At 35.3% G+C, this 23,352-nt stretch overlaps 1 protein-coding gene across 1 annotated transcript; it reads left to right on the top strand.

Moving 5' to 3' along the window:
- The first annotated feature begins 2,014 nt into the window (after positions 1-2,014).
- On the top strand, positions 2,015-19,937 carry LOC100890927. The gene is made up of 4 exons (XM_030989346.1): positions 2,015-2,153; positions 17,043-17,114; positions 18,402-18,508; positions 19,562-19,937. Exons 2-4 carry the CDS (start codon positions 17,069-17,071, stop codon positions 19,745-19,747), a joined length of 339 nt encoding a protein of 112 aa, XP_030845206.1. The 5' UTR covers positions 2,015-2,153; positions 17,043-17,068; the 3' UTR covers positions 19,748-19,937.
- Positions 19,938-23,352: the final 3,415 nt, after the last annotated feature.

Here is a 23,352-nt window from a genome sequence, read left to right as displayed (position 1 = left end):
ACGTTTTTGTTGTGCCATATGTGATCCTATCTTCAGCCCCACTAACTCACTTTTTTGTTGTAACTCTTGTGTAATGTGTGCACAGCACATGGATTTGTGACTCTACTCTGGAATATGTGTATGCAGTTATTGTATTCATATACCTCTACCTCTATTTCTGCATTGTGTTAAACCAACATTTGTAGAATTTTTGAAGCAATTCCGCCTGTTTCTACTAATTCAAGGTGTTATAATGTAATGATGCAATACATGGCTCTCCAGCATAGCCTTCCTGCAAGACGGTATACTTAATTGCCACGTTCACTGGGGTGGATATGAAAGAGAATGCGGCAGGTCTGCAGCAGGTCTATATGGGATATGAATATTCATGATGAAGAGTCTGCAGCAGGCTTGCAGCAGACTCTTTGTCATAGCTTTTTCTATGAATATCCATGATGACGAGTCTGCGGCGATGGTGCGGCAAGTCTGCGGCAAAACTAATTTGCATGTGAAAAAGATGACTGTCTGCTGCAAGTCTGCCGCAGGAGTATGCGGCAGGCTCATTTCTTTCCTATGGGAACTTGACAATATATTTGTAATAGGTCCACAGTGTACAACAGGCATATAGAACAGGTTGGTCGTGGAGGGGACTGCTGAAAAGCCGGGCTTGTAGATTGCAGTCTCCTTTAAAATTGCAAAAAAAGTATTCCACTAATTAAAGGAAACGCACCAATACAAAAATCAAATAGACATACTATAAAAGGAGTGAAAGAGACATGGAAAGAAGGGAAACAAAGAACGATGTTTGATAGGAATATGAAAAAATAACATTGAATATTAATTAAACAAAAAATAAAAAAGATCAAACAATGTACTCTGATAGAAATGTTTTCTTCGTATTGGATTAATTTTTTTGGGGGTTTTACATGATTTTAGTAAGTTTTGGATTGCATTCCCTAAATCATGACCATGATGTGCAATATGTTTTGTTTGCCCCCGAATATTTGAAAAGCGCACCGGTCGCTAATTCGCTCAGTAGGGGGGGGGGGGGGAGGGAGCGCTATTTCTTCTCTCTTTTTTTGAAAATCGCAACCCCTCCGCGCCCCCCCCCCCCCCTCGAGCACCAGGAATGGGAAACTAGAAGTTTCTGTTTCTCCATCAGGGGAGGCCCCCCCCTCCCCAGAATCCCCACTGGCCGTATCAATGATCACAGATAAATTTGGTCTAAATTTGACACGCACGATGATACAACTGTTGAACTGAGCAGACGGCTGGTATTGGTACCCCAAGTAGGTCCAGATCAATCAAAGATTTCAACAAGAACTCATCAGCTTGGATTATGAAAATATTAACAAAAACATATTTCATAGATTATTTGAGGTGTAACATTATATCTAGATATCAATGCAATCGATGATTGAGGAATAAGATTCACGATGACGATCAAATTTTTGAATTAAACCAGATTAGCCGGTTAGATCTTGGTGCAGATGTGCAGCGAAATTTCCCCGGGTGGCTCTGCCGGAAGCCCGGGTACCCGGTAGCAGGGTGACAAGGCGACAAACCGCAATCAAACTATTTCATGACGATAAAAATCAAAGTGTAATGTCAAGAAACAAATGTTTCAAGCATTTTCCTAACAAATCTTTTTCAAAATGTAAAGAAATTTCCGTAGGTCACGAAGACTATTACAATTTAGCTAAATAAATGACTAAATACACGTAATCTAAATGTAATTTCAACCATACTCATCAATTTTCCGTGAACTAAACTTTCTCACTTGGTGCGAGAAGCGTCGTGCATAAATTTGCATAATTAAAATGACGCACGGAGGTCAGATAACTTAACATATTTTTCCAACGATACTGACGACAAAAAAAAATACTCATGACGCTCTTTATCCAAACAACAGGGGGGTGGGGGGGTCATTAAAACAGGTTTGACTGAATATTCAAAGTATTTTGGTTTTTATGTACCCGCTCGTTAAAATATTATATGTGCGCGTGTTTTATGTGCGCACGGACATGTTTGTGTGTGTATTTACGGTATGCACATCTAGTTTCGCTTCATTAGCGAGATTGATGCCCCAGCGATAATCAGGTTCTTATTGGCAGGAATTTCAATCCAAGTTGGTTCTCCAGACGCATACCGCTCGATTCTTTATATTTTCATTGGTAAGTCATTATCTATGGCCTCGATTTCATCCGACCCGCGTACAAGTAGCTAGCTAGTCCACAAAGAGATTTGGGGGATGTACGTGGCCAGCCGCCGCACTACGCAAGCAATTTCAAGCTTCCTGAGACCCCCTAGCCTAATTTTTCTACGTGGAGAAAATTTGGACATGCACAATTTTTTGGCCTGTTTTTCATTTTCCTAGGTTCATTTAGAATGTTTATTTGCGACTGTGTTTCATGTGGACGAGTGAGCATGTGCCAGTGCTTCTACGTGTGTGCGTGCGTGTGTTTGTGTAAAGTCGTATATTTATATATCTTACTAATATATACAATATGGTTAAAACAGTTGAAAAAATATCCTAGGGAGTTCGGTTCTATATAACTATAATACAAATCATTATAGGTTTTTGAATTTACTATCTGACGAAATAAAAATTAAACTGGTAATAGTGAACTGAAATCTCTGTGAATCTTTTATATCAACTGTTTTAATTGTTATTTCTATATTACCGTGACGGAAAATTTTTTCTGAATCACTTATATATAAATACATTATAACCTTACATGTTGTATTAACAAGACATCTATATATAACGCCAAATGGTACATTAACAGGACATCATAACACCTAGTATATTACCCGAACCCTAACCTGAAATTCAAGACAATATAACTAATTAAATTAATGACTAATGGATGAACCTATTGTTTCTAAAGAAGCCTATTAGATTCCCCTGCCTGCAAACGTTAAGCTGAATTTATACTAGAAACGCAACGGTACATGCGCTGTCAGGCGCGTACGCAGGGGGGGGGGGTGTGTTGGGGGGGTTAAACACCCCCCTTTGGTATTTTTACATGTGTAAACCCCCCTAAAAAAAACCTAAACCCCCCCCCCCCCCTTTGGATTTTTTTATTTTTTTTTTTTTTTATTATTAAAAAAAAAAAAAAAAAAAAAAATTACCTCCATGGCTGACCTAAGAAAGGTGACCTTACCCCCCCCCCAACGGAGCAAAATGTCAATTTTCAAATTTCGAGACCAAAAAAAAAAAAAAAAGTGTCCCCCCCCCCCCCCCCCCCCCCCCCCCCCCCCCCCCCCCCCCCCCCCCCCCCCCCCCCCCCCCCCCCCCCCCCCCCCCCCCCCCCCCCCCACTGAGCGACTTTTTGGCCGGCGCAATTTTCAAATTTTCCTGAGTCGTTGCGAAATTTTGGACCCGATTTTAAAACCCCCCCCCCCTTGAAAAAATCCTGCGTACGCCACTGTGCGCTGTACATAGTTTTTTGCTTTCCGATATATCAATTTTTCTGCCGCAACACTTCACAAAGACATCGCATTTCAAGTTAAAAAATGTATTTGAACTTCATTATGATGCCAGTATGCACTAAAGAATTTCACAAATGTTCTCTTCAACTGAAGGGAAATAATAAAGCTAACTGTAACAAAAATATACTAAAGCTAATATGATAAAAATGTTGAATAATTTGTTTTATACCTAATCCCGTGAATTGAGTGTACAAATTTGAACTTCTGGCCAAATGGAAACATAAATTTGGCAAAATTGAGAAGGAAACAAGAAGAATTTGGAAGAAAAGAGAAAACTGAAAAGTACACTGTTAAAAAAGTTGGGCAGATGTTACTGGGCAAATCAAAGTTGGGCAAGTTTTGTCCAATAATTGGGTTATTTTCTCTCAATCATTAACTATGAAGTTACCTCATGAAAGGTAAAAAATTGATTGAGTAGGTCTTACTGGGCAAATCGATGTTGGGGAAATGTCGTCCAATAATTGGGTTATTTTCTACCAACTATGTAGTTGCCGATGAAAAAATTAGTTTAATGTTATTGGGCAAATTAAAGTTGGGACATTTTTGTCCAACATGTAGGCTATTTTCTCCCAACCCGGTTATTACTACATGTTTTTACCCAATTAAATGTTCAAAATAAGTTGGGCAGATGTTACTGGGCAAACGTAAGTCGGGCAAATATCATTTAACAATATGGTTATGTTCATATATATTAGAGTTGTCGTGGTCGAGTGGATATGACTCACGTCTGTGGATCACAAGGTCCGCGGTTTGAGTCCCGCCGCGGCACTAATGTCCTTTTGCATATAATATTTTATCCAACTTATTTGCCAAACTAGTGTCTAATATATGCTACACATTATGGTGAGAATTCGTTGAATTTCTGATTGGGTAAATTTGTGTTGGTTAAAAGCTGGGTATTTTCTTTTTATCCAACACTGGGTAAATCATGCAAAATTTTTGATTTACCCAACAGTTGGTTGGACACATAATCGCCCTCATGTTTGGTACAAATTGGGCAATTTTTTTGCGGCTAAAAAAAAAAAAAAAAAAAAAGAGAAAAGGAGAAAAATAATCTTGCATATGACACATGTCATAAGAATGTTATTGACATTGTCGTTAACCTTGTCATTTATGAGATATGAAGCGAACAAAGTCCATACAGAAAGAAAGGAAAATATATATATATATAGATTTTGACAATATCAATAGGTACTCTGCTACGCTACGGCAGATCACCTAATCACAAATATTTAATAACAAGCAATCATTGAATTTCAATAAAACAAATATGTACTTTTCCACTCTGACTAAAAGGAAAAAAATCCATCCAACATTGACCCGATTAGAATTGAAAATACTGTTACTGAGAAAAAATGGTTCATTAATTTCCGTAGGCATTCTTATTCATGAGTCACTTGACTGAAAGTATCACATTTAAAACATATATTCTGAGCTTTCAAGAAGTCATGGGTCTTTTATTAAAAATCAGATAATTTAACCCCCCAATCTTTATTGATAAATCATATCTTTTTTTCGAAAATGTTCACTACGACTGATAAAATAGAGTGACTTTCGTAATTTCAGTCTACCACTATTGTTAAATTCAAAATTCTCCCAAACTTTGAAATATTTGAATTTAATATGTCAGTTTTTATGTTTATGTATCACAAAGGTATTCTTTCAGTATTTCTCGATACTATGTTTTTAGAAGTTATTCCTCATTCCATACGTACTATATTCGTACACGGGATAATCTTTGTGTTCCCATTATATTACCCGTTCTATCCGGTTTACAGGAGTACATGGATGATATTCAATTTGTAATATTAAACCTTAAATCCAGCTCCACACTTTAAAACAATGTAATGCTTGACTTAGTAGACCTTCTCTTATCTTTCTCATTTTCACCTCTTCCATTTCATCTCTGTCTCTTTCTCACCACTTCCCTTTCTTCTCTTTCTCATTCTGTAATCTCCCTTTATGTGTGTATTGCTCTTTTGTGTTTGTGTTTGACTGTGGGTGTGTGCATCATGAGTGATACGTGCTGATATTTAAGGGTCATTTCTTTTTTTCTTTCTTCTTCTTCATGTATGTATGTATACCTAGTAGGGGCGTCATGTACAACCGCAAGTTGCTCCCTGGAGGTCCTGGCCTATTATTTATTGTGCATTTATGATTTGTAATGTTTTATGATGCCAAATAAACTGAATTACTCATAACATTGTATTTAAAGGAATACGACCAATATCAATTTGTGCTGACTAGGTAGACTTGCCAGAGGCAATTTTTTAAAACTTCCTTCTAAGAAATAATTCGGCTTAGCCATCATGAATGTCATAGACACAACACACTAAGAAATAAGGGTGCGATTCTACTACAATAGCAGCACCCTCTGCCAAATACGCGTAGGTATTTGGCAGGGACTGCAGCTATTGTAGCAGAATCGCACCCTTATTTTTTTAGTAAGTAGTGCTAAGGAGTAGGCCTGCACCAAAATTAAAATTGATATCCAGTCATTCTATCTCTTTATAGGACTTCTATTGTGGGAACGAAAACCTGCATATGTATGCACTTTCGACACCATACTGTTTTTTGATCGAATTACATTAAAGCGAAACATGACTATAAATCAACGACCTATCTCCCTTTTATGTAAGATCTTGTTAGTGTTCAACTAAACCAAATTTCATTTTGATTGATTTTAGAAGCCTTTGGTGACAAAATGTGTGTGCTGACAGACAGTTTATTAATCTAGTGTTAAGAAGCTCAATACTTTCCTAGATCAATGATGACATTTCATTCCCTATCAATACAAATTAAGTCATTAATGTATCTCATGTAGAGATAAGGAGAACGAGATGAGAAGAGTGTGTGTGAGAGAAAGAGAGAGAGAGAGAGACGGGGGTAGAAGGAGACAGAGACAGATTTATTATTTTTATTTTTAAACCTCTCCCTCTTCTCTGATACATACTGCGTGGGTAGGTGCGTCTTTTGCCAGCACCTATCCTTTCGTCTTCGTCGATTCCCCTCTCTTTCTATTGAATTTCCGCCATTATTTTTGTCTTCATGATTTTTTTTTCTCTTTAAATGCTTTGCATAATTTCAATATGTATCACATATCCTGAAAATATCTCTTACAACAGATTTTACATGTTTATTAAGTAATATTTACATTTAATTCAATATTACGTGGAGATAATGTGAAACCTTGGCGATCAGGTTTGGAACAGTATACGTCATTATTCTGGCTATTTTTTCAAGACTTACAAAGAAGACAAACATGATTACGAGTATTTTGAATTTCATTTATCTGATATCATAGGCCTACACAATTTAAGTTCAAATTTGTTCACGAGATCGTCACATGATCAAAGTCATTTAACCCCGAAAGAATATTTAGCAAAGTGAAACTTGATGGCAATTCATCAACTTAGCTCCCGCAAAGTAAAGTTAGTTTAGTTGACTACACCCGAACAGTTGCCACACGAAGTGTCGGCTAAGGCTCCCATCGACCGCACCTTAGCACTAATCAAATTTTAATCAGGTTTCATTTCCGGGATATCGTATGTGTTATTTTGTTAATAATTATTACTAGTCCAACTTATCTCGAAAGTTCAATATTCAATCTATTTTCTGTGCATTTTCCGCTTCCAACCTGCCTATGTTTGCATACAAGTTTAATATTATAGTTCTGTCACAACTGAAAACCAACTTGTGAGGTTCTCATTCTATTTAGCTTGGTTTGGAAGAGCATCATGAAATGATTGCTTCCTAAAAAGCATTGCGCTTCAAATGGTCTCATATTGGGAATATCACGAGAAACAGCTAAGAATTTATGACCGAATTTTCATACGACGTGTGTGTAGTGTCATGGGCTCATTTCTGTCTGCAGTACACGTGAGATTCAGTCATTTTCCACTCATTTTTACGATCCCGAATTCTAGGAAAACTACCCCTCGGAGTAGTTGTCTGGGGGTTAGTTGTCAGGGGCTTGTTGTCCGGGGGTAGTTGTCGTAGGGGGTAGCTGTCTGGGGGTAGTTGTCTGGGGGTAGTTGTCCGGGGGTAGCTGTCCTAGGGGGTAGTCGTCCTAGTGTGTACTGCCGCACACAGTCCTGCACATAAACTATTGGTGAGTTCCCACCTAAAATATGAGAATTTGTTTAATTCTACAATTTGGCTAAAAGGATCAAACTTCCCTCCTATATAGTACTTTCATTTTAATTTTTCTTTTAAAATAGAATCATTCATTACATGCGGTTTTATCTTTGTGTTTGTGTATCTTCAAAAAACACCAACATATTCATTCTCGACAATTAATCTTTGGTGACGGAAATTTACAAACACAAATATTTCATACTCCATGGTCATCCACTCATACCCCCCCCCCTCTCTCTCTCTCTATCTCTATCTCTCTCTCTCTTTCTCTCTCTCTCTGTTTCCGTTCACTTCCAGCATTCAAATGTTATATCATTTTCTCGATCATTTCGTACAAACATCTTTGCTTTCTAAGAATAGTTTAGTCGTTGCCTTCGGGTGAAGAGTGACAAATGTGTTATCTTGCCAAAGGATATCAGTGCCGCGACAGGGCTCGAAGCGTGAACTATATGATACACACTTCGGTGACGTATGCACCAGACCACGCCAAATCTAATTGGTCATTTCTTTCGACAAACAGTTTATAATAAAGACGAGAGTGCTACCCAAGCCCGACCAAATTTCATGCCCAAATCTTGCCAAAGTGTTTAGGAGTTAATTTAAAGTTGTATTTACTTCATTACGAGAAGGAAATATATTATGGCCTTTGAATCTAAAACTCTTTGGCCCGAATTCACAAAGGAGGTTTGTCGACAAACCTTGGTTTTCGTGCGTCATATGACGCGTTTCGACGCGTTTTTACAAACCAGGTTTGTAAAAAACTTATTTAAATTTGAAAGGGAGGCTCGCCACGATTGATTGGACAAATACCTTTTTAGGTGCTAAGTTAGTCATATATTCACAAATTCTATACAAAATTGAGAGGACAAATAGGTGATCAGATTTTCAGATTGTTCAACCTTTTATAATAGATGATGAAAGAGAAAAAAATAACATTGCATCAACTTTCGTTTTATGTATTTTTTAGAAGAAATATCATATTGATAACGTAAACTCTGTGCCCAGTTCTGTTTTCCATTTACATATTTCTAAATACTCCCACCCAGTAGCGATTTTAGAGGGGAAGCTTGGGGACTCAAGCCCTCGCACACAAAAATGATTTTACGAAATAAATAAATTAAGTGAGGTACGTGTAGAAACTGATTGTAAGATTCTTCCCCCCCCCTAAAAAAAAAAAATAATAATAATAATAATAATAATAATAATAATAATAATAATAATAAATAAATAAATAAATTAATTAATTAAAAAAATAAAAAAAAAAATAAAAAATGTTTGCAGAATAATGATGAGAAATATAATTAAACTGGTTAAAATCAGTAGGTGCACTAGCGTGTCATGTACAGTTAAAACAATAGTAGATAGTCCAAGAAGTAATAATCTGCACTTATGCATATTTACACAAACCAAATTCGTAGTGCCAAAAGAAATTATTACTTTTCAAAGTTTCGTACATTTAAAGGAAATATTAATAAAACCTGGAGAACTATTAATGATATTCTCCAGAGAAAGAAATATCAGAAAAATTCCTCTGTGTTTAAGTGTAACAATTCAGTAGTAAGTGATTCTAAAGAAATTGCTGAGAGCTTTAATGATTATTTTAAAGATGTTGGTCATAAATTAGCTAGTATGAACAGGAACGTAACGAATATTAACTGTACCTCTTATTTAAATAGCAATTTTCCTCATACTGCATATTTCTTACCCATCACTGAAAAAGAAATAATTAATAATGCTCTATCTTTCAAAAATGGTAACGCTCCTGGTTTTGACTCCATTGATTGTTCTGTAGTGAAAAAGGTTATTCATGTAATATGTAAACCGTTGTGCAATATTTTTAACTCATGTATTGAGCAAGGTGTTGTACCTGTTGACCTGAAAATTGCCAAAATTATTCCCATTCATAAAAAGGGACCTAAAGATATATTATCAAATTACAGACCCATTTCATTACTTCCACTCTTCTCTAAAATCTTTGAAAAATGCATCTATACCAGACTACACGGTTTTCTTGATAAACATAGTATACTTTATAATAAGCAGTTTGGATTTAGGGCCAGGTATTCAACTGATCATGCTCTTTTAGATTTTTTAATACAAGTATCAAAGGCAATTGAAAACAAAGAAATCATTGTTGGTATATTTTTGGATTTTAAAAAAGCGTTTGATTCAATTAACCATGATATCCTCCTTTCAAAACTTTATTATTATGGAATTCGTGGTGTTACTCTTCAATTATTTCGCAGTTATCTAAATGATCGCAAACAATTCACTGTTTTCAATTCTAAAAAATCAAGTTTACAATTAGTTTCCTGTGGTACTCCGCAGGGGTCAATTATAGGCCCACTGCTCTTCTTAATTTATATAAATGATTTACATTCAGTCTCTCCATTTTGAATTTTATACTGTTCGCGGATGATACAAATATATTTTATAAGCATAAAGATGTTGAATGCCTGACCAAAAATCTAAACATTGAGCTCTTAAAGGTTAGTGAGTGGATTAAAGCAAATAAACTGCAACTTAACTATGAAAAAACCAATGTTATGGTATTTAACTTTCCAAAGACGTGTGTTAGTGAAGTAAAAATATATATGAATGGAAATCTGATTGAACATACCAGTTCAACCAAGTTCTTAGGCATTAATATTGATAAAGATCTTAAATGGAAAACACACGTCTATGAAGTTCTACGTAAAGTGTCTAGAACAATAGGAATTATGAGTAAACTTCAAGACATCTTGCCAACCAAAATTCTCATAATGTTATACAACTCACTAATCTTGCCTTATATATCCTACTGTAACATTATATGGGTTTTTTGTAAACAGCATTTACTTAATCGTATTTTCCTCCTACAAAAAAGAGCAGTTCGTATAATTTGCCACAAGCCATTTTTAAGTCCAAGCAGACCTCTTTTCTTGAAACTGAATATTCTCCCAATATCATTATTACATGATTTTCAACTCTGTGTTTTTATGTATTCATATTATCATAACCTATTACCGGAAATCTTTTGTAATATATTTCAGAGCAATATCGATATTCATAGATATAATACCAGGACTTCAGCAGACACTCGTGTAATATATGGTCATTCTTCATTTTCAAATAGTATCTTTTTATGCCAAGGACCCACTATTTGGAACAAACTACCCCCTAAACTTAAACAGTGTGCATCTTTAAACAGTTTTAAGCATCATTTAAAACTTCACCTGATACAGCAAATTTGAATTTGACAAACGCAATTTTTATGTGTGTAATTACCATTGTAGTATTGTATTTCCTTTGTCCCCTTTTTGTTTAGTTTTTTGTGTACATTTTTAGGATCATCTACTTATAAGTTTTTGTAACTTTTTTGATGATCCAACCACTTCGTAATTTCCTTTAGTGTATTTTCCATTTTAGTGGTTTTTCTATGTTTGCAAAAAAGTATTGTATTCTTTGCCTTTGTATGTTTTTATGAAAGTGGTAAATAAATTCAATTCAATTCAAAAAATTAGTTTTTGAAAAATTTTGAAATTCGCTTTCCAGTGCCTAGGATGTCAGTGTCGTCCCAGGCATCACATTTATGTGTTTGTTATTATCACCTTAAAGCTCGTACCTAGATTCACTGCCTTTGTCCTTTTCACTTCACCGTCTCATAGTACGTACGTGAATGAAGACTTGGTCGCCCACAATATAAGATCAAGGGGTTTGGGAACAAAACGGGCATTCCCCCACGTAGCACCCAAACTATGTAGAATCGTGACATCAACCAATTTAAATTTAGGTAAGACCTAGGTGCTTTTTGACAGTGGATGGCGACTTCTAAATATTTCAAAAAAGTTCTGTAATGCGATGGTAATACAGTAACACCATTTGAATACGATAGAAAAAACATTTTAAAATTAAAAAATAATTATTCAATATTAAGATTCTGCTTGCTAGTCCTCTCACCAGTTCTTTTCTGTATTAAGACATGATATTTTTTCTTCTGAAGTCTGGCTAACAAGGTTTGGGAATTTTAGACCAGCAATATATAGGATTCATCATCCCTGGAACAATACCACACTATCACTATGTCAGAGTTAAACCCTAGTGGGTGCTGCTATATTATTGCACTCATTAGAGAGTAAATAGTGTGATTTAACTCTACACGCATCAACAATTTCATCCAAAGTATGAGAATCAGTTTAAACATAAATGTATACACAAATAACTTTCTCCTCACCTGGAAAGGGTTATGATAAATAAATCACAATGGAAATTTAAGTCTGTGCAAGGAACATAAATTGCCATTATTCATTGACGGATAAATGGTTTAATTTGAACTCTACATACCGCAAGACTTATTGCAGAGGTGTGTGTAAGGTTCAAGGCGAAAACAAGTTAAATTAAGTAGGCCAACCACGTGATTTACCAGCTACACATGTAGGGGAAAGATGGCGTCTATCACGTAAACATTTCGAGATGACTTTTATCTTGCATGTACACAAGATTTAGGGTTAAAAGAGACCATGTGAATATATGACATAAACTTTCATTTTTGCAGTGAAGAAAAAACATTTGATAACATTCTGTCCATTTAACACCAGTATACCAATATTAAAGTCAGCTCATTCAATGACTCAAAATGATACCCTAAGATAGGGGTCATAGTTTGATAATTGAACGATTTGCCTTTTGTAAAGATAATTGAAATGTTTTTAAATGCTAAAGGATCACACACGGGTCGTTTATTTGTTTTTTAGAATATGACTGCAAAAATTAAACTGAAATTTGATGCTGCTACAGCTTTTGTGTTTAAGTAGCATCATTGGTCGGATGTGGTATTAAAATAATGATAATTGGTCTCCCGTGGTATTGGAATATCATGATTGGTCGAAGGTGGTTTCAAGATATCATGACTAATCGACTTTGGTGTGAACATTTCTTAATTGATCGACTTTGGCGTTAAAATAGCATAATTGGTTAGCTTTGGTGTTAAAATAGCATAATTGGTTAGCTTAAATTTGTTGTTTGTTCAACATTTAGCTCAACATATACAGTGTACATTTTGACGTAAACCCAATTTCATTTTAGACAATCAACTCAGAGCAATTTAAATGCCATAATATTGCTCAGGGAAAGCTGATTCGGATCGGTAGACAAATGTAATGTTTGAACATTTCGAAAGAGAATGCACGAGTCAGTTTTCATTTTCTTAGGTTCATTTACTAATTTGCGATTTGTGTTTCATGTTGGCGGGTGTGCATGTGCCAATGCCTCTACGTGTGTGTGCGCGCGTTTGTATGTGTGTGAAGGTTTATATATTTCAGTAATATATATATATATATATATATATATAATTAAAACAGTGGAAATATATATCCTAGGGAGTCAGGCGCGTACGCAGGGGGGTGGTTTTGGGTTTAACCCCCCCCCCTCGAGTATTTTTTATGTGTATGTTTTTTTGTATGTTATTTTGGAAACCCCCCCCCCCCTTTTGATTTTTTTTTTTAATAAAGAAAAAAAAAAGAAAAAAAAATGCCAATGGGTGACCTTAAAATAAGGTAACCTTACCTCCCCCCTCCCAATTGGACAAAATTTCAAAATTTCAAATTTCGAGATAAAAAAAAAAGAAAAAAAAGTGTACTCTTGTAAATGGTGACATACATTGATTAAAAATATATTCATTTCACCAGCTGGTCAATATAACCATCGAAATTGACCGGCCAGGAAAATATAACAAATATGATCCTCGCAGTCGGTATCACGTGACGAGCTGGAACAATGACATCTCGGTATCTGTCAAAGCTATCTAATATATATATATATATATATGCGTGTGTGAGAGAGTATATATATATATAGTTTATAGTTTTTGAAACCACTAACATTACTGACATTAACGTAAATGTCTTGCTTTTTTATGTATTATAGTATCCCTGTCGACCACATCTGCGTACTAATGTTTCAATTATTCTAGCGTAAAATAAAAAGTTAAATCTTTAGTGTTTATGATTTGTAAATCGATTTAAATGAAAAATAAGGACTGGATTTGTTATTGATAACGAAAATATGATTTTTCCTAAAATTATCTTATCTTTTGCTCAGTAAACAATTTATAAGGTGTATGTTTAAAGTGATTATACATTTCAACAACTTAATTCAGTTGTTATCTTTCTAGAATTGAAGAGACCTGATAAAAAAATTTAAAATCTCTTGTAAAGAGAAGACAACTTGGCAAATTAAACAAAATTTTGAAGAAAATTATATTAACGAGTATTAAATTTCGTCAATTTGTTAATTCATGTAAACTATGTAATATGTATATTGCATATTATTTATAAGAAATAGTTCCCTCGTAAGGGTGTTAAACAAATGCAATATAAAATTGCAGATAAACAGAAACACACACAGCCTGATATAAAGGTGTGAATTCCCACCGTCTGTCATTCAGTTGTTCTTTCACCAGTCGCCGTGAGTTTCGGCCCGTTATGAACAATACCCCTTTTTTATAATGAAGTGTCCTTTTTACAGAATAAAAAATGATAGAGGAAAGCAGACAAAATCGTGAGAACACCTCAGTACAGCTTGTTTTTATCTCTCAAGGGAAAAATAATAGGAAGGATGAAAGATGTTTTTCTGAAGAAAATTATATTTAACGAGTATGAAATTTCGTTAATTTGTTAATTCATGTAAACTGTGTAATATTTACATTGTATATAATTTATAAGCAATAAATCCCTCGTAAGGAGGTTTAACAAATGTAAATGCCGATAAACAGATAAACACATAAAGCAGAACAGGAAGTAGATTCGGCAGTGTAGCCTGATGTAAAGGTGGGAATACCCACCGTCTGTTTTCTATGAAGTATGAACACATTATGTTAACAAAAAGGGGACTATGGTGGTAGTTGTCTCATGCACAACAAGGATATCATCATTTGTAATGAAGTGTCCACTTGACAGAATAACAAATAATAAATGAGTGCAGATAAAAATCGTGAAAACACCTCAGTACAGCTTGTTTATCTCTCTCTGGAAAAATAGGAAGAATGAAAGATGATTTTTGTATCGGAATTGAATTATGCACAATTGAATTATGCAAAATTATGTCACATGCATATTCACCTGTTCTTCTTAATTTACATAATAGCAGTGAAGGGATGTTCCTTTGTCTACCACAGCAATTGTTGAGGGTAGAATGAGGAATTGTATAGTTTGTCCTCTTTCTTTGTCCGTCATGTTCATAGTGACATGGACCGAATGGAAACAAAAGAGCGGTGAAAATGTGAGGGTAGAATAAGACAAGCTGTTGGGTGACATACATGAATGTATGCAACTCACATGTTCAATGGTGAATCCAGGATTCCCTGGTCGAGATGGACAAATGTGTTAACAAAATAACACAAGATAGGATCGAACCCGAAACCTTTTGTATGAAGATACGGGCATTAACAAATTTACCACAGCACTCCCTACATCTTGTCTTTAAAGTTAAAGCCTTTGCTTTCTATTGCAATTTGGTCTAACTGTCATATGGTCTGACGTCATTAGACCAGATGACGAATAGGAAACACACACACACACACACACACACACACACACATATATATATATATATATATATATATATGTGTGTATATATGTATATAATGCGAAAGGGAAAAAGACAATTACGGATGTGTAGCTTAAATCAAAGATCCACATTGAACGGAGACGGGCCAGTGGCTTCGGCGACACCAGATTTAATCTTTTAATTTGATATAATTGTATAGATATGTATATATAAATAACTAATAATTCAATTTGCAATATCCTAAATATATATGTTGTTCGGCTGTATTAAATCAAAAATGATAGTTTTCACAATGTACTGGTTGTACTATTCTTGTTTTCGCCCTTTCCCTGTTCAAGCCTTGTGCTTTTAGGGAACTTCGCCTACTTCCTTTACCCTATCTAGTAAGGCTTTTGAACCAGCCATGATGTGGCATCCGGTTTGTTTAACTTTTTTGATAGCATAATACTGCCAAACTTTGTGAATTATATGTATTTTTGTCATTATAACTTAAATTTCTGTATCAAGATACAAATAAGGTCATCTTTAGTAATCTCACTTCTTTCCCATGTTTTTTTTTTTTTTCTTTATATGAATTATTGCCAGTTATCTAAAGCCTCTTTTAAATCACAATTTGGTCATTATGATTCATTTTCAAATTGCAATCTTTGCCTGAACCCATCTACAATTCGTCGAATCTTAATGCATTATATTTCAGATTCAATTAAATATCTTGGATTGAACAATTATATTATTGCTAAATTTAGAAACATAATGTAAATATTTTCAATACGCTTTACCTCAATTTATCAGTTAATTATCTTTACTCTTCGTATTGTATACTGTCGATTTCATAATTACATGTATTATTTTAAATCGCCTCTGGTTGCTCGTTGTTTTATATTAACGCTATTAGATTACGCAGGTCTGCAATTACTCCTTTTGAATCTTGCTTCTCTGCTATATCCGCCTGTATTTAGTTGTTATGTATAAATATTTTCTTAAACAGGTTGTTGTTATACTTTTTAAAATGTTTTTACTACCATCTGCGTTAAAAAAGAAAACATTCTCATTTATAAATTTTACAACTTACCAAATAATTTTTAGGTAAGCCATAATAATAATAATGGAGGGTTCTTGTATAGCGCTCATGTCAGTCAGATTTTTGTTCTTCTTATTAGTACTATTCGTAATGTCAATGTTGCAATGCATACTTTTATTTTTTTATCATCAATTTGTATGTAATTTTTAATTGTTGGCAAGTTCCCCTTCTCTCCTCCCCCTTCTTTACCTCTTGCCGCTCTCTCTCTCTCTCTCTTAGTTCTTCCTCTTTCTCTCTCCTTCACCTCTTTCTCTCCTTCCTCTCTCTCTCTCTCTCTCTTTTTCTCTCTTTCTCCATCTTTCTATCTTTCCTGCTCTTTCTCTTTCTTCACTATATCTCTCGGTCTCTTATCCTTTCTTTCTATTTTTCTTACTTTCCTCCCCTCTCTCCTCCTCCCCCTCTCTTCTCTCTCTCTCTCTCTCTCTCCCTTTCCCTTTTTAACCTCTTTCCTTTATGTGACGTAATACGTGTACTTATAATTATGTAATTTATACTGTTTTAAATGTTGTTAAATGCAATGTATATCCATGTGCAATTCAGTATATATAACTGTGATACATGTTTCAATAAATACCATACCATACCATACCATACCAACATTGTAAATATATACACATTGGTTTGTTAATTTTGTTTTTGTGAAGGAAATAAATATTCAATGAGTTCAATTGAAATTGAATTGTGAATAATATCACAAATAACTTCGAAAAACAAATTAAGGATAGGTCTAAATAAGAAGTAATTTTCATTATCGTTAAGTGTTTATTATAGAATCAATTTAATTTCTTGTTGTGTTATCTTTTAGAATACGTTGAGGTAGACGAGTAAGTCATGAAGTTATTCTATGTTCCTGCTCTTTTGATCTCAATGGTCGTAGGTAAGGCCTATTTGCTTCTATTTATGCCTTCCCTTATCCACTGAAGTAATTACTATATTCAATTGATCCGTTTGCCTATTCACCCTTAATCACATAATCACTGCCCTTATTAGCTTAACCTGCTCAATTATTCAATATGACTTCCTTCCTTCATTCACTTAATCCTTTCCCTCAATTACTGCCCTTGGTAACGTAATTCATTTCCTTATTTGGTTAACCCCTTTGTCCTTATTCAGTTGATACCTTAGATAGCTCACTAAACCCCTTCCCTACCTCGCCTAATCCCGTTTACCAATCACCATTTCCTTATTCAATTAAAAATCCCTTTGATAATTACCTTAGTCGATTCCCTTATTCACTTTTGAATTCTCCCCTTATTACGTATGCCGTTCCCTAATTTACTTAATCCGTTCCCTCATTCCCTTCGTCTCTTCCCCAATTCACTATAATGCTTTCTCTTATTGACCTAATCCATTATCATCAGAAAAATTTGATTTAATACGTAACTCATATTTCGGTAACAGTGCATATATGCCGGCTCTGAATGGATAAAATGTTGCGGAAATCATAAAATACAATTTAATTCTTCAGTACTGGTTTCTGTTTTTATTTTACATCTCACTTTTGCCAAGTATTCTTGTACCCCAGTATTCATCTGGCAAATGTGATAATGAATCAATGGAAAGGGTATTAGAGCCTCCTTTTCTTACGAAAATAGTTGTTTGCTAGTGAAGAGTATAATCTACCAAAAGACATGGTACGATAAAATGCATCTTGATGGATACGCTATCAAACTGTGAAGCATTTAGTTTGGGGTTCGAATCCCAGCCAGACACCAACGTCCTTTGGTGAGACATTCATCTACATTGCTACTCTCCACCCAGTGAATAATTGGTTACAATGGGGAATGCCGATAGCAATTGAGGCTGTTTTAACAATTCAATGCATGCATGTGAACAGTGCAAAGTGGTAGGAATACTCACTAGAAATGAATTAAAAGTATATTATTCAAAATAAATACAAATCTGACCAATTTTCTTTTCAATCACAAGCAGAGTAGCGAAAAAATCGGTATGAACAAACACCGACAGTTTTGTATGGTTATTCAAAATGGGGTAAGAGATATGTAAGACCCAAGGTCTTTGCACGCGCCATAGATACCTATATATTACGTGCATCTTAGCCGTGCATCATCGCTTCTAGCCGAGGGTTATCACTTTTTAGATTGCCTACTTTCTAGAACCCGTTTTTAAATGTAGAATATTTTTATTATCATTTATAACACAGGTACCTGGGCCATTGAATGCTACGTGTGCTTCGGTGGGGCTTGTAACGATCCTTTCTTTCCGACTAGTTCATCAAGCACTTGTGGTGGTTTTGGTTCAGATTGCTTGGTAAGACATCCACTTGTATTTGTTTAATCTCATGAACAGAAATGTTCCCAATTTGTTTTCCCTTCGAAATTTTCAAGAAGGATATCGTTTTTAATATTATCATTAAATGTCATTCCTTATTTTTTTCCTCCTTCGTTCACAAACAGGAAGTATGATTTCACCTATGCTAGACAATATTAATTGGCTTTACACCTGTATACAGTCAAACCTGTCTATAACGACCGCCCAAGGGAAACACAAACAGTGTTGTTTGTAGACAGGTGGTCTTTGTAGACAGGTTTCGTTAGTACATGTTTCAATGAGAAACTATTTTCAAGGGAAGCAAAAAATGGGGTCTTTGTAGACAGGTGGTCACTAAAGCAGGTTTGATTGTAAATGTGTTTTTCGCTTCCTGGTTTAAGTCAAGTGTTATTTGACTTAAAAACATCTCTGCAATTATATCTCCAATGAAGGGAAGGGTGTATTCTAGTTAAGGTGAAAAATAACTTGTGAGCCGCCTCATTTTTCCAATGTTACTGTGGAGGAATATCATAGAAGAAGATGGCCCCTAAGAAGGAATGGTCTTCAAATGCTCCTTTATTCGAAATAGCCTATCACCTAGAAGTAGCAGCAACGGATCAAATTTTAATGGTACTTTTTTTCGGTATTATCATTATTATTATCATTATTATAATTATTACTATTATCATCATTATTATTATTAAATAAGCATTGTAAGGAGCGAAATCATTTTGAAATTAATTGCTCCAGCTGTACTAGTGCAAAAGGTGAAACAACATATTTACAAAGAAATACAATTTTCAGTATGATACAAATTGTGAAACAAATCAATGATAGAAGCCATATTAAGCATTTGTTGTTATATTATAATATTTCTTTTATCATTAACTTGTAATCATTATTTTTATCCTAAAAACAGACATAATCCATGTTACAAGTAGTAGTAACATTTTTGTTATGATTATCATTATTGTTATAATTTTTGTTGTTAACATAACTATTACCACCACCATCACTATTATTATTGTTGTTGTTGTTATTGTTATCATTTAGAAAATAGTAGAAGGATCAACAGTGTCACGTTTTTGTGCTGAGTCTGCCTGTGCTTCGGGCTGTGTAGGCGATATCTGTACCTACTGCTGCAACTCCAACCTCTGCAATGGAGGTACCGCCGTGACAACCAGCTTCGTTGCTATGGGCGTGGCCATGCTGGCTGCCTTCATCCTCGCCAGACAATAGGATGCAGAATATGCGTCACGTGACCGGGGTCATATGAGAAATATACACAACAATATGTATGCATTGTATACTCAGAATTGTGGTGAAAATATATAAATCCTCGGTCTTTCTCGCAAAAGTATTTTAAAGACGACCGTAAAGACTTATGAGAAAACATCCAAAGACAATGTTCAGGGGCGGCCCTCCCGGGGGCAGGTGGGGGGGGGGGGCACAATGCCCCCCCCCCCCACTTTTTCAGATACCCCAAAAGTGCCCCTTTTTACATAGGAAAAGTGCCCCTTTTATTTTGTAAGAAGTGCCCCTTTTACATAGGAAAGGTGCCCCTTTTACTTTGACAAGTGCCCCTATTACTTAGTAAAAGTCCTCCTTTCCCCTTTTCAACTCTGACGAGTGCCCTTTTTATTTTTCACACGTGCCCCTTTTCCTTCGACATGTTCCCATTTTCCTTTGCAATAAGTGTCCATTTTCCATTCTCATCAATCTTGAAATTATCTTGAATAAGTGCCCTTTTTAATCTGTAGTAAGTGCCTTTTTTCGGTTACGAAAAGTGCCCCTTTTCACTTTTAATAAGTGCCCCCTTCACCTCTGATAATTGCCCTATTCAAAACTGAGGGGTGCTCCTTATACTTTGACAACTTCCCCTTTTTTCCTTTGTAAGAAGAGCCCCTTTTCCTTTTAATAACTACCCCTTTTTTAAATTCGGATGAGCACACCTTTCATTTTAACATGTGCCCCTCTTATTTTCTAATAAGCACCCCTTTTCCTTATGATAAGGGCCCCCATTAAAAAGAGAGAGCTCCTTCCCCTTCTCATAACTACCCCTTTCCCTTTCTAATAAGTGCCCCATTTCCTTATGATAAGTGCCCCCATTAAAAAGAAAGAGCTCCTTCCCCTTCTCATAACTGCCCCTTTTAAAAATCAGAACGGTGCCCCTTTTTCATTCAACAAATGCATATTTTCCTTTATTATAAGTGCCCCTTTTACATTTTCTTAAGTGCCCCTTATCATATCTGGTCAATGTCCCTTTTCAACTCTGATAATTCCCCTTTTAATAATGATACGTGCCCCTTTTCCTTTTTAATGAGGGACCTATCCCCTTTTCACCTCTTATAAATGCCCCTATCAAAATCTGATGGGTGCCCCTTTTCCGTCAACAAGTGCCTATTTCCCATTTTCGTAAACGCCTCTTTTTCATCACTGGTGAGTGCCTCTTTTCAGGTGAAAAAATGCCTCATTTTCACCTCTTATAATTATCCTTTGTACTTTGACACGTGCTCCTTTTCTTTTCTAATAAGTGTCTTATCCCTTTCGATAATTGTCCCCTTTTCATGTAATCATTATAAGTGCCCCATATTTAAAGCGACTAAAAGCAATGTCCCCCAAAGTTCGCTCGCTGCGCTCGCTCGCATTTTAAGATGATATAATTATGTTACTTATCAAAGGTCTTTTCAGTCTTCCGTTATGAGAATGTGCTTATAACCCCATCACGATTGTTGTTTTTTTCCTCTTTATAAGATGTAATTTTTCGCACTGCGAACTCACAGATCTTTACAAATTTTCTCGCTCGCTTCGCTCGCTCGTAAATGCATATTCAGACATCACACCCAACTGTAAAGTATGATGCTTAAGCGATATATTGTATGATGTATGAAGAGAAACAAATATTGAAATCATCCCTTGATAATGTAATCACAATGTAGGGGTACATACCAATGTCTAAAAAATTGTATATTTTCGCTTTGAGATTTCCCACTGTAGGTGCCCTTTTTTTCTCCAGAAAGTGCCCTTTTTTGTTGGTGCCCCCCCCCCTCCAATTTGGAAGTCGCTCGGCCGCCTCTGACAATGTTTATAGCCTTTTCCATCAACTATTCAAATGTGAGAACATTGCAACGCTGTACCCAGGCACTAAATGATGGGAATATGATTAATTTTGCATACAAAGGGTTTTGAATATGCTCTGTGGATACATTTTTGAAAGTCTTTGCGATCGTGAACCTTTTAAAGTCGTGTGTTTTTATTAACTTTGTAATGCACAATCTATATCTCTCATGTGGTTTCTATTCCATTTCCTTTTATTTCGCTTTGTTTTGTGTTTAGGCTGAGCATGGAAGTTCAATTAGAAGAAAGTCAATACAAATGAAATAGAAAGTGTGTAGCAGTAGATCACTTATACTCTTAATATGCAGAATAAGTGCCATTAAATAATTACATACGCTTTCTCTTAGATAATGAACTTTAAACAATATAAACAAATCAAGATTTCTCTTTCAAGTCTTTGCTTAATGAACACAAATTGTCAAAAGTACATTTTTACCTGAAACTTAAGTACGGAAAGCATAAAAAAAAAATATAAATTTATAAACGTAATTTTAAAGGGGTTATTTTCTGATCACATCTAGAACTAGACCTGCAATCGTGGCACAACGATATGCGTGCAATGACGGGCGATTTGGCACTAACGGTCATCTATACTAACATAATCATAAACAGTATAATATGGTGTCTAAAATGCGATTTACTCACAATTTTTTGTGTGAACATATACCATACTCGGTATCATTCTAAAGGGCACTTAATTGCGGTCAGTTTAACACCATTGTCATCTGTGCGCAATGTATTGCACGCATTAAACGCGCTATTACGTAATGCATAGTAAATTCATCATTTTTGCCGATAACTTTGCGCTGACGTCATTGAAATTTACCAAACTTGGCAGACAGTTGTCACGTATATGAATATATCTGTCTGCCAAGTTTCATTGACATAGATCGAAGGATCATAATTTTAGAGCAAGTTGAAGTTATTTCGCAATTTCCTTGAAAACTGCATATTTGGAGGGCAATTTTCTCAAATTTGGTCAATATTAGGGTATATATAATTTTGTATATGACTGGAAAGGGCATATCTTCGAGTATCTAAATAAAAAAAAAGGTACGGGTTTGCCAAGCCATAATGGAGATACGGCCACAGCAAAAAAGCCAATTCCCAGAACTTTAGAGGGCGCTATTTATGTTTTGCATAGCCATTGGAGCGTGAAATTAGGCATGGCTATCTGCAATTATGAGATAAAGATACTGTAAGATTTTAATACAAAACAGAATTTTTATGAGAAAGTTATGGCAGTTTTAGATTTGTAGGGGTCCCCTTTTCAAGAATTTTAAAGATTTTTGACGGAGTCGGTTTCAGATTTGAATTTTGAGTACGAAGATGGCATTTTGAAGGTCAGGTTAATCATCGCAGATGAAAGAACATCTCTTAGACTATCTAGATGAATTTATTAGAAGTTTGCAGGATCTAGGATAGTGGAGATAGGAAGGATGATAGAAAGGCCTTAAAATGGACCAGAAACGGACAAAATGGCGCCTGGATGGTAATATGCATGAGTGATTTCGAAAATCGAAAAAGTAGGTGACCTTGATGAGATGCTAAAGACTATGCCTATGAAATTTGAACGGAAATGGACATGAGGAAAGCACCTAACTAGGAATAACAAACACTACGTGCAAAACGAATGCGATTTCCTTGGAAGAAGAAGAAGAAGAATATTAATTTGGAAGAACGTGAACGAAAACAAGGCAATGACGATATTCGTCATTGCAAAAAGA

This window comes from Strongylocentrotus purpuratus, unplaced genomic scaffold (assembly GCF_000002235.5).
Source record: "Strongylocentrotus purpuratus isolate Spur 01 unplaced genomic scaffold, Spur_5.0 spur5_scaffold_18, whole genome shotgun sequence".
NCBI classification, from domain to species: Eukaryota; Metazoa; Echinodermata; class Echinoidea; order Camarodonta; family Strongylocentrotidae; genus Strongylocentrotus; species Strongylocentrotus purpuratus.
Note: the sequence above shows the minus strand (reverse complement) of the source record. Positions and strands in the feature narration are given on the sequence as shown.

Bases quoted from the DNA above. Each gene is read 5' to 3' on its own strand.
- LOC100890927 (XM_030989346.1), top strand. From the start codon at position 17,069: ATGAAGTTATTCTATGTTCCTGCTCTTTTGATCTCAATGGTCGTAG. The intron at 17,115-18,401 runs GTAAGGCCTATT...TTTATAACACAG, and splicing joins TTTGATCTCAATGGTCGTAG to GTACCTGGGCCATTGAATGC. The intron at 18,509-19,561 runs GTAAGACATCCA...GTTATCATTTAG, and splicing joins GTTTTGGTTCAGATTGCTTG to AAAATAGTAGAAGGATCAAC.